The sequence below is a fragment of the Xiphias gladius genome, chromosome 22, assembly GCF_016859285.1.
Source record: "Xiphias gladius isolate SHS-SW01 ecotype Sanya breed wild chromosome 22, ASM1685928v1, whole genome shotgun sequence".
Lineage (NCBI taxonomy): Eukaryota > Metazoa > Chordata > Actinopteri > Istiophoriformes > Xiphiidae > Xiphias > Xiphias gladius.
The window spans coordinates 2,033,738-2,046,378 of NC_053421.1; the positions used below are offsets into that span (position 1 = coordinate 2,033,738).

Below are 12,641 nucleotides of genomic sequence, written 5' to 3' on the forward strand. Positions count from 1 at the left end.
CTTACACCATAGCATTTAAGCTTTTCTCAAGGTTATAATTTAACACTGGCCTTTTCTTCTGCACCTCTTCATTTTCATCATCAGCTAGAGGGTTTAGTCTTTTCACTTTGGCTGAGTGGATGAGTCATTTTGCTCCTAGAGGCAGCAGTTAAAAACAATATAAAACCATAAGGATAGATAATGTCGTCATATGTATTAAGGCCAGATCTTTTGGACTTTTCCTCTACTTCACAACAGAAGTGAAAATACCACTGGTTCTGCTCACAGAAACCAGTTGTATAATAATGAAAATGATGATAATTAATTGGTTGTTGATTCAGTAAGACTGAAGATGTCAGATGAAGGTACAGTATGAGCCCTGTGAAATGACTATTGCTACAAACAGTGAAGACATGATGGGGAGAGTCCATACTGCTCCCACCTCCACACACTGCACAGAGAAACTACTTGACTCTGTAGCACCACTGTGTGGTGGGACAGTATATTACAGGGCTCAGCTAATCTCTGTGGCTGTCAGCTTTATACAGTATGATGAAGCAGTAGTCATGAGTGTGCCGGGGTGGATCCCAAAACTCCAAAGTTTACAGACCACTCAATTGTGCATGGATCCCTATTAAAGGTAATATTGCTTTTAGGATGATAGTCCTTTAAAGGGATATTCCAGTAGTTTAGTGCACTTCCATAAAGTTGGGGGACTTACAAGAGACAGAAAAAAAAGAAATGGTCCATTCATCAGTCCCCAGTATGGTTAAAGAGCCAAAAAACACTAGATCCTACACTTCCCATAATACAACTTGATATTTTCTTTTATTATGCTGTGTTCACATCATTTAAAATGAAAGGTAGCAATGGGAAAGATTTTCATATTTACAATATGCAAACATTCAGGCAGTCTGACAGCTCAAGATGGTTGTATGACTGTGGAGTTGGTTGCACAAGGGTTGAAAAATACTGTGGATGGCCAATGTAACATTGCATCCATAAAATCTGAGCTGACGTTGGGCATCTATTTGTTTGCTTATTCAGACTCTTCTTTATTTTTTAGTGCCAAGTCAGATATATGAGAGACTTCTGAAGAGTTTCAGAGACTTACTTGCATGTTGATGCTAAAGCTGTGTACAAGTTAGAAACTGGTAAATTCGATAATTCCAATGTGACATATGAGGGCTCACAAATTTTAAATATGAGGCCTCATCAGTCCTAGTTGGACATGTTGAACCTCAGGTAATCTTATTTTTGCACAAAACGAGGACTGTGGATTTTACGTCAAAATTGCTTAGGAAAGGATCTTTTAATGACCAGTATGAACAGGAAGAATAATTAGAGCGACTAAAAACCTTTTCAGTGTACATATGGAGTCCATGGACATGTGACTATTGATTTTAAGACAGGTTTTAAAAACCTAGTCTTTAAACCCTCCCTGCCTGACAAACACCCACATCTTTCAAACTCCATGCCCCCAGTTTGTACGACAGGTATGACTCGAGTGATGTCAGTTGAGTCATTTATTCAAACTATAGAAAGCTCCTCCAGGGCCACAGAAGACATTTTACATATTTTCTGAGTAGTAGTCCCATTGGCTGTAGAATCAGTGGGTGTACCCACAATTCCAATATCTCACAAAAAAAACGCGTTGAGCAGCCTAACAGTGTTGGCTCTTTTGTTAAGACTGAAGGAACCTACATGTCATGCCAGCTGGGTGCAAAACAAAATGACTTATACTAATCATATTTTGTATTGTGTATAAATTAAACCATTAATAAGCTATGATAGGGTTTATCAGTTGTAGATGTGCTTCAGTTTCAAGAAGCCTTCACCTTCATAATGTAATTTACAAGTAACTTTCTACAACGAACATAGAGTGAGATGTTGCATGTGTTGTGCAGAGTGTGAGTAACGGCTCATACTGAACAGATAGTGGATTTGGGATTCAACTGTGATTTATTTTTCCTCTCAGCTGCTCTGTTCAATAGTTGGAAGAAAAACCTGTACACACATGTATTTGGACGGTTGGACACCACTGACGTGTACAGTAAATGCAGCGTGTGATGCCTTGAACGTTTTCAGAATTGGGGCATTACAAAAAATGGTAGTGATAGATTTTCACTTCAAAATAAAGCTTTATTTTTCCTTTTCTTTCTTCTACTTCCATGCTTCTACTACCTGGATGTAAGTTTAGAGACAACGAAAGGGATGGAGTGGTGAGTAACAAGAGCAACAGAAATTGGAGGCCAGATGAGACCCTTCATCTCTCGTTAACCAACATTTTTGAAGGTAAACGTCATCATGGCCTCATTAAGAACTTCCGCATAAAGCAGGGATTACACAAGATTGCTTTTAAAGTTGCTATTAAGGAAATAATGAAGCAGCTTATTTGTTTTTTTCCAGTATAAAATGATCTTCAGGGTGGTGGGACAATTGCTGGATTCTGAGTCATGGAAAAAAGGAGGTTGAGGAAAAGGATCCTCCAAAAAAAAAAAAAAAAAAAAAGGAAGTTTGGAGCTTTGGTATCCACACTTAGTGATTCCAATGATGAGTTCACCCTCTCTGGCAGATGATGAACTTGTCAGTGAAATCAACTATGATAGTTTTTCATTGGATTAAAAATCTGTACACTACTGTTCCTCCGTGGCAGAGGTCTTCAGGCAAACCCAACCCTGGAAACAGACTGGATAAGGGTGTCAGGTGCAGCTGTTCCAGTGTCCCTCAGTCCTGTGTCTTGGCCAACACGTCTTGGTGTGAAATAAATGCAAGCGCTTTGACTGGAGTTGTGATTGAAGCCACCAGGACCTGAGACCAGCTGTAGTTCAGTTGACTCATAAACAGCCCAAGCAAGTTACTGAAGTCTAGCATGACCACAACAACAGGTACTTCTCCCGAACCCTGTTCACATCATTCAGTACTTATGGTTAAGGGACCAAATGATGTTTGCTGCTACTAATGTTATAGTAAAGAATATGTGTGCTAATGTTTGTTTACCTGCTTACTGTCATCTCTCTACTGTCAACTCAGTAAAGGCATAACCCCAAAATACTTACCACAGGTCTTAAAGTTCACATTTGTTGAATGTTTTTTTTTAAAGCAAAACAATAACAAGTATAACAGCTCTGATGTCCTCCTGAGTGTGCAGACTCAGTGATTATCACAGGCCAACCTCTTTGAAACAGGTACAGTGAGCAAATACTCTGCACTAGAGCACAGAGTATTTAAAATAAATGCTCCAATAGCTGTCGTTAATTTTTATTTGTTGTCATTTTTACTTCTAATTTTCTTACATACGTCTTTTAATGTTTTTTCATTTATTGGTTTATTTGACCCCTTTTAAATTATCGAAGACCACACAGTTTCCTTGTAATCCGCTCTGTGTGCTCCATTTCTATGACAGTGCTAGATTTGTTGTAATTCTGAGCAACTGACACTGCTTACCTGTTTAAAAGAGATAACCACTGACTGACACAGAGGAGGTATCATCTGAAAAGATAATGCTTATTACTCTTCTGCATTACAAAACAATAAACATACAACAAATGTGGAATTCAAAGCAATTTTTTTTTTTACTGTGAGTAGGAACCAGTTGATCAAATGCTATAATTAATACAATCTAGTCAAATTACAGATATTATATTCAGATTACACCTGCCTTTGAAAAACATGATGAAAACAAGAGAAGCTTATTATTCCATGAAGTAACACAAAACAGTTGAACAAATTTGACCCAAAAAAGAAAACTGACTCAAGGTCCTAGCATAACACTATTCTCACCTTCTCCTTGATGCAAAAACTTTCTTGTTATGACATTCTATTCATGCTATAACAAAATATTTTTCATGGTATATTTTTTTAGTAAAAAACTTTTCTTGTTATTACATGTCACTTTCTTTTCATATCACACCTCGTTATTTCACAAAAGCAGCATATCTCTTTAAAGGAAAGGTTTCTCCTATTTCCATAAGTTGCTCCGAGGAGAAACTTCAATATGTTGTTATATGTTATTGTAACATGAATAATATCTCGTTATAAGGTGAAAAGAATCTAGTTAAAATGAAAAGCTGAGCAAATATTTTTTGTCACGGTGGCAGCGATACGCTGAAGTAGGTTCAGGTTGGTAGATTAGGCATCCTAAGGGGATAGGTTTTGTTACCTGAAGAACTCCACTCCATGGTATTTCGTTAAAGAGCACTGATGATTTGTGTGTATGTGTGTGTGTTGGCACCATTTTTGCAGCAGCTTCTGTTCTGAAAAGGTCCGTACTGCTGATGCAGACACATTTCAGATGCTGTCCTGTCCCTGGCTTGTTTCCTGGACTGGTAGAATCGCAGTTGTGTTGAGATGGTCCTGCACGTCCGTCCAGTCAGTCCAGCTGGCTCTGAGGACAGTCTGGACTCCTCTGTGCCGCCCTGCTGTGGCTGGGCATCACTACAACAAGGCACTGGTAGACACTGATGCTGAAGGAGGAGGACAGGGACAGAGTAGGAGGGAGTGGGATAATCCACCATCTCCCAGACACCCCCTTCCACCCAACTCCTGCCTCCAGGACCATGTCCACCTCCTTCAGTGTCCTGGTGTACAATCAGCTGACATCTGCTGTCCTTTGGCCACTCAGGAAGAAGAGTCCTGCTGGTCATAATGCCCTGGGTGGCTCTGAGTGTCGGGACTTTAGACCATGTGAGGTGGAGATCAGTCGGTCAAGTCCGAGGCTGACTGTGGATGTGCAAGTCTGTATCCCTGAAGATTGCTTAAATGAGATTTGGCACACCATTATACTACATTATTTTTTGGGTGTGGATGGTTAACTGATCACAGTGGTCACAGTGTCCAGCACTCTCCCAGGATCCACACTTAAATTAGTAGATCACTCTCATTGTGCGGTGCCTGCCATCAAAAAACAAACAGAGAATATTCTTTATTCTTTTTGAAATTCATAAATTAATTATTAAAATGTATTTTTCAAAATCTACAATGACGATCGGGAAAACAATCCATCATCTGGCACGTACTCAAACACTTTACCTGTGCAAATAAGCTTTAATCTGACGGATGCTCTGGACATGATCTGTTCACTTCAAACCACTCATCGATACAGCTGGAACAGATATGTCAGATGTTAATCTTCATAATTTCTGTTTTGGTGCATCTGATGATGCCTAGTAGTGGCTCCTGGTGGCATCAAGTGTGTTACATATCCAGCAAACACACCTGAAACTAAAGTGTGAACCCCTCTGTTATTAGACATAATTTCATGGGTTTTTTTTTGTGTTTTTCTTTATTTGTTTATATTATTGTAATTGTAATTAAGTGTTGTTCTGCACCTTTTCAATTTTTAAGTTAATTTAAAGAGCATTAACCCATTATACTAGGGTAAAGAATGAGTGATCTGGATGGAAAATCCAAGAAGATGTAAAATTTATATTGCATCAACAATTTTAGAAAATCAGTTGAGAACCTGTTTATTTGATAAAATAAATGTCTTTAGTGCCTCATAAAAAAATTAAAGCTTGATCGAGATACTTCAATGCATCTAATAATCCAGTATTTCCATAAAGAAGTTATGCTATGCACAATGGTTCAAACAGAGATAGTAAAAGAGACAGCTAGCTGAGTATGAACAGAATGGACTAACTAAAGTATGTACGGTTATACCACCTAGCCTAATTGATTGAGGGTATTATTGTAGGTGGCTGCATAACCTGCTGTTTTTGTGGTGCTTCAGTACACATCATTCCTAATGCTGCAATTACCAAGTGTTCACAATAAAACAGTGGCAAGTTTTGAAAAAGGGGCTGCGTTGGTAGAGGTGTGTTGCGACCCAACAATGTATGATTCAGGAAGTCCAGTTCCAGCAACAGCTCCAGGAGTTTCAAGGCTCACCAGACAAAACACTACACAATGGCTTCCAATACTATGAGGAAGGATTACACAAGTTATCACTGCAACTATAATTAAATCCTCTGTCCTGAGGGTCCCCGGGGAAACATCAGAATTATTTTGGTTATGTCACAAAGTAATCTACGATTTACCATTGTAAACCTGTGGTGGAGTGCTGTGGAGAACCAACTCATTAATAATGCTTGAAAAAAGCTCTAGTACCTTTTCATCAAAAAAAAAATAAAGTGATGCAGCATTTTCCTAAACAGAGCTTCCTACCCTTTATGGTAGATGCAGAGGCAGGGCAGGCGAGCGATTGTGTCTCCCTGTACCAGCTCCTCCAGGCAGATCGCACATTCTCCTGCATCCTTAGTGAGGACGTCCTCTGTAAGACAACACACACATGACATCACAGGCAAAGTAAGAATTATAGGACCTTTCATAACACAATGCTTCTGTGAGAAAACACTTCACAAAAATGTGTACGTCGGTATCAATCCGGCTCGACTTTTTTATTCTACTTAAAATATAATATTTGCTTTGAGGGCCGAGCTTGAGGAAAGCCCTTAGGGTCATCACAGTCAAGCTGTCATTGGAAGGACATCCCATGTCATTGGAAGTATTTATTTATGACGCAAAGTTCCACTAGAGTATGATGTCTTGGGCAAAGTTCACAATTTTTCCTGAAGGTGGTGCTAGAGGAAGGCTCACAGTTTCTGAATAAAACTAATGGATCTATAGGTGAGTCCTGGGCCCGGGATAAGAGACCTACACACCCACGTCCGATACATATCCTCAACCACCTCCTCATACAGTATGTAACAATATGGACGAACAGAACAAGGACTCCATGTGTCTATTATTATAGATACACACCGCTTTTTTGTTGAATTATTTAAATGGAAATCAGATTTTTAACAATACTGGTAAATATGATACATACATCCTGATAAATCATGATCAGATAAGAAATTCACGTTACAGAAGCGCAGAGACAGGCGGAGAGGTAAGAAAACATTTCAAGAACTATTCAAATGAAATAAATACAAATAAAATAAGAAATTAAGGAAATTAGAGGGATGACATTAAAAAGCTATATACAATGCAGTTTAGACATTACAATACTTTGTAGGAGAGCTGTGCAAATAATTGTGCAAAAGAAAGCCTGAAATCCACTAGTGCAACTCCACCAGCCTTGATGTGGGTACTATTTATAATAGTCAGAAGTATGAGTATAAAAACAATATCCTGTAAATGCACGAGTATATATGTTTGTATATACTGTATATACAAACATTATACAGTAATAGTACAGTACTATGAAATATACATATATATATATATATATATATATATATATATATAATATAAAGTGATATATGATGATATAGAATAAATAGAATATCATATAAAAATACAATAATATTAAGTGATAGTAATAGAATATTATTAAATGGTGGTATAAATGATGCAATGTGCATGTGTTAGATATGTCACTACTATTTATAATACTGCTTCCACAGTAATCGTAAAAATAGTATATATGAACAAGCTGCAGGGAGATGGTTGTAACTGAAGATCATAGAAAATCCTCTGACTCCACTACTACCTTCTCATTTATATTGTTTATGTGTGCTCAGAATTGTAATTCTGGTATTTCCAAAAGATCCCTGAAGGCAGCATTAATTTGTTAACTGAATCTTTTAATGTCACTGTTACTGAATTACTGTGGGTTAAAAGGCCACGAGGAAAACTCTACCTCTGCCACCCCTGCGTACAGTCTGCGTGGTAACATTGTGTGTGTGTTTGTGCGTGTGCAGTACGTGCAGTGTTCATCTTGCTCTGCTATGCATAGCATTGGACCAGGAAGTGGAAGTCAGCATGTGCACCATTAAACCCATCACCTGCAGCCAAACACACAGAGTCATTAGGACTGGCCTTATGTAACCGTGGATTAACCCACATAGGCCTGGAAAAGCCAGTTATTATGGGCTGCAGCACATGGCATCCAGCTCAGCTGAGGGGACACATCTTCAATGTACTGACTGTGCTGTTTAGCTGTTCATACAGTCAGACACAGAGAGAAAGAAAGGAGAATAAAACGGAGGTATGGTACAGATATCTGCCTTTTTTGAAATGTTCTCTTGTTGCTGAATGTTTGTTTAAGTCGCCAAAGATGACAGTTCTTCACCAGTATGCACACTGGAAGATACCAGTGAGATAGGGGTCTCATTTGCCTGTTTGTGGGTTCACATATCAGGAAGGTTTTGTTTAGTTGCGATCACTCTGTTTATCCTCCCAGCACGACAGAGAGAGAGTGAATGAGCATAGAAACAAAGCTAAACAGAAACAGAAACTTGACTATATTTGCTCTGTACTTCATTGTGTTTACATATTAGATAACAAAAAATACAGACAGACTCCTCTGCAACATTCCCGCGTAAACAGGTGTGGCCTCACACAGATTTCACATACTGCTGAAAGGAAGGGATGATGCATTGGTAAACATACTCTTGACCTACTCTAATCAAAAATCAGTAAATTGTTGTTATTAATAAGACCCCAGGACATGCCAAAATAGCTCTTATTTTAGTATTTATAATATTTTTTAATACTGAAGGTCTTTTCCATATGTTATTTTTTCATGGCATTCATGCCTAAAGCTTGTCTGCTGGCTCTGCCAGAGAAAGTCTCTGCACAAGAAAGCCAGAAAAACTTCAGTGAGGAACTATGAATGGAATGAATGGGGCGCCATCTTGTAATACAGTATCTAGTTCTTTTAATACATTCATAGATGTGACAGGGAATGATGAAGAAACAGGCAGGATAGAAAGACTGCCAAGTTCAAGGTAATCACTACAAAAGGGTACCAAGTACTGATTTAGGAGACTGCCCAAACTTTAGCACATGCCACAATTACCTTTTAGTTTTTTTCTATATTCTTAAACTCATTTAATAAAAGGTAACAGCGCTTTCATATTTGAAGAAAGGCTCATTCTAATGTCTGTTTGCTGCAGGGGTTGTATTCACTTCTTTTCACTTCAAAAATCAAAATTTGGAATTTAGCCTAGGGGGTAGCAAACCTTTGCATATAACTGTATAGATCTTTGCACCGGTGTCGTCTTTGCACATTCAAATTGGCTGTATAACCAGCTTGTCAGTCACAGGATTTCTCCCTCTTTATATACTGTACTTTTAAATGTGATAAAAATCTAGTGGACACAGTAATGTGGGATACTTTGCTTTTCCAACCAGTATTTTGCTTCTCGTATTGGGTGGATTAGGGCTACGTTGCCCCAATCCACAGTAGAAGAACGACTCATTTTAATGTCTGTAGCCCTAATCAACGGGCTAACCATTTTCATTTTTGATATGCCAATTATTTTCTCAATTAACCAATTAGTTGTTTGGTCTATAGAATGGCAAAAAATGCTCATCACAGTTTCCCAGAGCCCAGGGGAACATCTTCAAATGTCTTGTTTTGTCCAACACAGGCTGACTACAGACGCAAAACACAAAAATATTCTGTTTTCTATGATATAAAAACAGAGAAAAGGAGAAATCCTCATGTTAGAAGATTGGGGACAAGAAAATCTGTGGCAATTGGCTTGAAAAATGACTCAAATGATTAACTGATTATCGAATTAGTTGCTGATTAATTTTCTGTCCATTGACTAATCGATCAAGGGCTTTACTCCAAGAGTCATAGTTCACAGTTCACCTAATTGCCTTATATCAGCTAGTCAGCATCTACTACCTCTGATATGATGGAGGTCCAATGACATTAAATTTACTTCATATATTTTATTTTGTCATTTGCTTGTTTAATAGTTACTTTCATTTTAAAAGCCTGACATATAACTGAGTGTCACTTCCTTTTTGCCCTTGGTTTTACGTCCGATGATGGTGTTAATGCAATTTAAGATGTTCTGGCTTTTACTGGAATTGATTAGTGTGAAAATGGTCAAACTTAAAATCTAATATAGTCACATATTATCATGTTACTGTGCATTCGGTCTGAAAATAATCAACAGTTGAAAATGCTTCACTGACCTTTAACCTCTGTAATGACACCAGCAGAAAGAATTGGGATCAGGGAGGAGGAGATGCTTTGAAGAGCAGCTTTTACTGCAGCAGGTTGACCTCTAGTTTCTCTGTCTAGGGGATTTACTAGAATGAACAACTTGACTCTGACTGTGTCATCAGTCTCTTACACAGCAGTATTGATGTGAGGTCTGGGGGAATTTCCACCTCATTTGCTTTTTCTGCTGTGCAGTGTCATTTTGATTGGCTATGTCAATCACCAAATTATGTCAGTGACAGATGGCCTGTTGTAGGAAGTCAGGAGTGAAACAAATACATGTTCATATAGTGTATCTTTTCTGACAGATTTCAATGACACAGTTAATACCTGACTAAGATACAAAATTACATTTATCAGGATGAAACGTTGCTCAATGTGATCTTGTTTGTAAATGATTAGTCTGTTGATATATTGCACATGCTGGTGAGTGTGTGTGAGTGTGTGTGTGTGTGTGTGTGTGTGTGTGTGTGTGTGTGTGTGTGTGTGTGTGTGTGTGTGTGTGTGTGTGTGTATGTTGTTACATTGTTGTTAATATTGTCTTTAAACCAGCTTACACTATTGAAAGACAGTTTAAATGACATGCCATGACAAAAGACATGTTTGGCACATTTTTTCTTATCTGAATTGAGGATCTTAGGACAGAGGGCGTCGTATATATTGTGAAGCCCCTTGAGGCAATTTTGTGATTTGTGATACTGGGCTATGCAAATACAAATGACGTGACTACAATAGTTATTGAGATATTTCAGTAAAAGCCAATTAGAATTCATCCTCTCTGCCCCACAAATATCTGTACAAAATCTCAGTCCATCCAGTATTTCAGTCTGGACCAAAGTGGTGTACTGACGGATTAACATTGCCATCCCTATATCCATGCTGCTAGGATGGCTAAAAGACAGTAATGAGTCACATACTCGGGTTTATTTGCTAACAAATACACTGTTAACATACACATCCTCACATGAATACCTATGCTGGTGTTCAATACATGCCATTAAAATGAGATGAGTGTCCGTACACGGTTATCTGTGTAGTTATTATACTGCACATTCAGAGGCTAAACAAACATTCCTTTACTTTAAAACATTACCTTTTTCATGAGGCAACAGTCAAGTTCCAGAATTCAAGTGAAAAGTTCAGCTTGATGATGCTTGTGGTGGAAAGGTCGCAAGCTCACCCAAAACATTTGTACCCATTTACACCTGGTAGTAACATGTGACCAGTGTTTGGATATTCGGTTACCACATCTGGACGTGGCCTGGCTTGCCTGGATCTAAGCCATGTCTAAATGCAATCTGTAGAGTTTAGACAGACACATTTTTCAGAAAAAAATCCCATCCAAGTTGAAAGATCATCCAAGTCCACCTCTTCTGGCTATCTCATGCTACTTGTCAAAAATCTACAGCTGACCCCTCCCTCAGCTGGGACAAGCCATGTTGGGTGACAAAATCCATCAGCCCCAAATACATCATTTGCATAGTCAGATTCAGTCGATGCAGACAGAATCCAGATAACATGAATGCCTATTAATACCAGGCGCAGCTGAGGGCAAGAGGGTTCACTACAGATACGTCCTACAGAAAACTAAATACACATACACCAACTCTCAGAAGTAAAAGATTTTGTGAACACAGCTGCTATTTTTCAAATCTGTCAGACAATCCAAGAAGAAGTAACGTATATCTTTGAGAAATGCAGTGTCTGACAGACAGTGTCAGTGTTTTTCAATGACTTTAGTCATTTGCTGACTTGTGGTCTCCATAATGTAGGGAACCGATCAGACCAGGATCATCATATGATGGATGGACAGGAAGACAGAGAGAAATCTGTTCCAGCTGAACAGGAAGTCAGCTAACTCAAAGAGGAACTAAACTTGCCCCAGAAACATTCAGCTGAAAGGGAAATGTGGAGGAAAGTGTGTATGTTTAAGATGAAATGTTTTGAGGCTTATTTTAGAGTAAGAATAAATTTAATACATTTTCTCAAAGACATGAGATGAACACACCAGAAATGCAGTTGTCTGCTGTATCGTCTGTTCAATTCCTTGATGGTTTCCAGTCAAGAAAACGGTTGTTAAACATCTATACAGACACAGGGAGTAAAAGTAGTTCATCCATGCTAAGAAATACAGGATGAGGTGATTCTTAATGAATTATCTTAACAGACAGAATTCCCACAAGTCCCATCAGATTCAAACCACTGCTAGAAGATAGGCTCAGGGTGTACTTGCTTTTTATCGACATGTATGCCTGGAAAAACAGCTGCAACATGAGCAGCATTGTTCATATACTTGCCTGTGTACTTTATGTGCACCGTTTGTCCCTACCCTCGGGTCAGACCCATAGGAGCGTACCAGCGGCAAGCTTACTGTACCTTTGTTGTCATGATAGCAAAAATACAACCCATAGGACTGTACCAGCGGCAAGCTCACCAGACCTGCCATAGTAACAATAATAAACATGCAAAATAAACGGTAAATAAACTAAGGTTATGGAACTGTCTTAGTTAAGTTTAGGCACAAAAACTACTTGGTTGGGTTTGTCATCACGGTTACAACAATAAACACACAGTTAAGGCTGTGGAACGGTCATGGATAAAAGAAATAACACCGACTATCGATTTGAAACAAAAAATAAACAGCGGTCTCTGGTGTGTGTTTTTTTAAAGGAACTAAACGTAATTAAACATGATG

The 12,641-nt window shown here is 38.5% G+C and overlaps 1 protein-coding gene across 1 annotated transcript in view; it reads right to left on the reverse strand.

The window, feature by feature from the left end:
• Nucleotides 1-2,503: 2,503 nt before the first annotated feature.
• znrf2b (zinc and ring finger 2b) overlaps nucleotides 2,504-12,641 on the reverse strand; it is a 42,538-nt gene continuing 32,400 nt past the window's right edge. The window contains exons 3-5 of the mRNA XM_040118613.1: nucleotides 6,145-6,250; nucleotides 5,011-5,083; nucleotides 2,504-4,872 (exon numbers count right to left, since the gene is read on the reverse strand). Coding sequence (XP_039974547.1) covers nucleotides 5,026-5,083; nucleotides 6,145-6,250 — 164 coding nt within the window. The 3' untranslated portion in view covers nucleotides 2,504-4,872; nucleotides 5,011-5,025. The remainder of the gene's footprint in view (nucleotides 4,873-5,010; nucleotides 5,084-6,144; nucleotides 6,251-12,641) is intronic.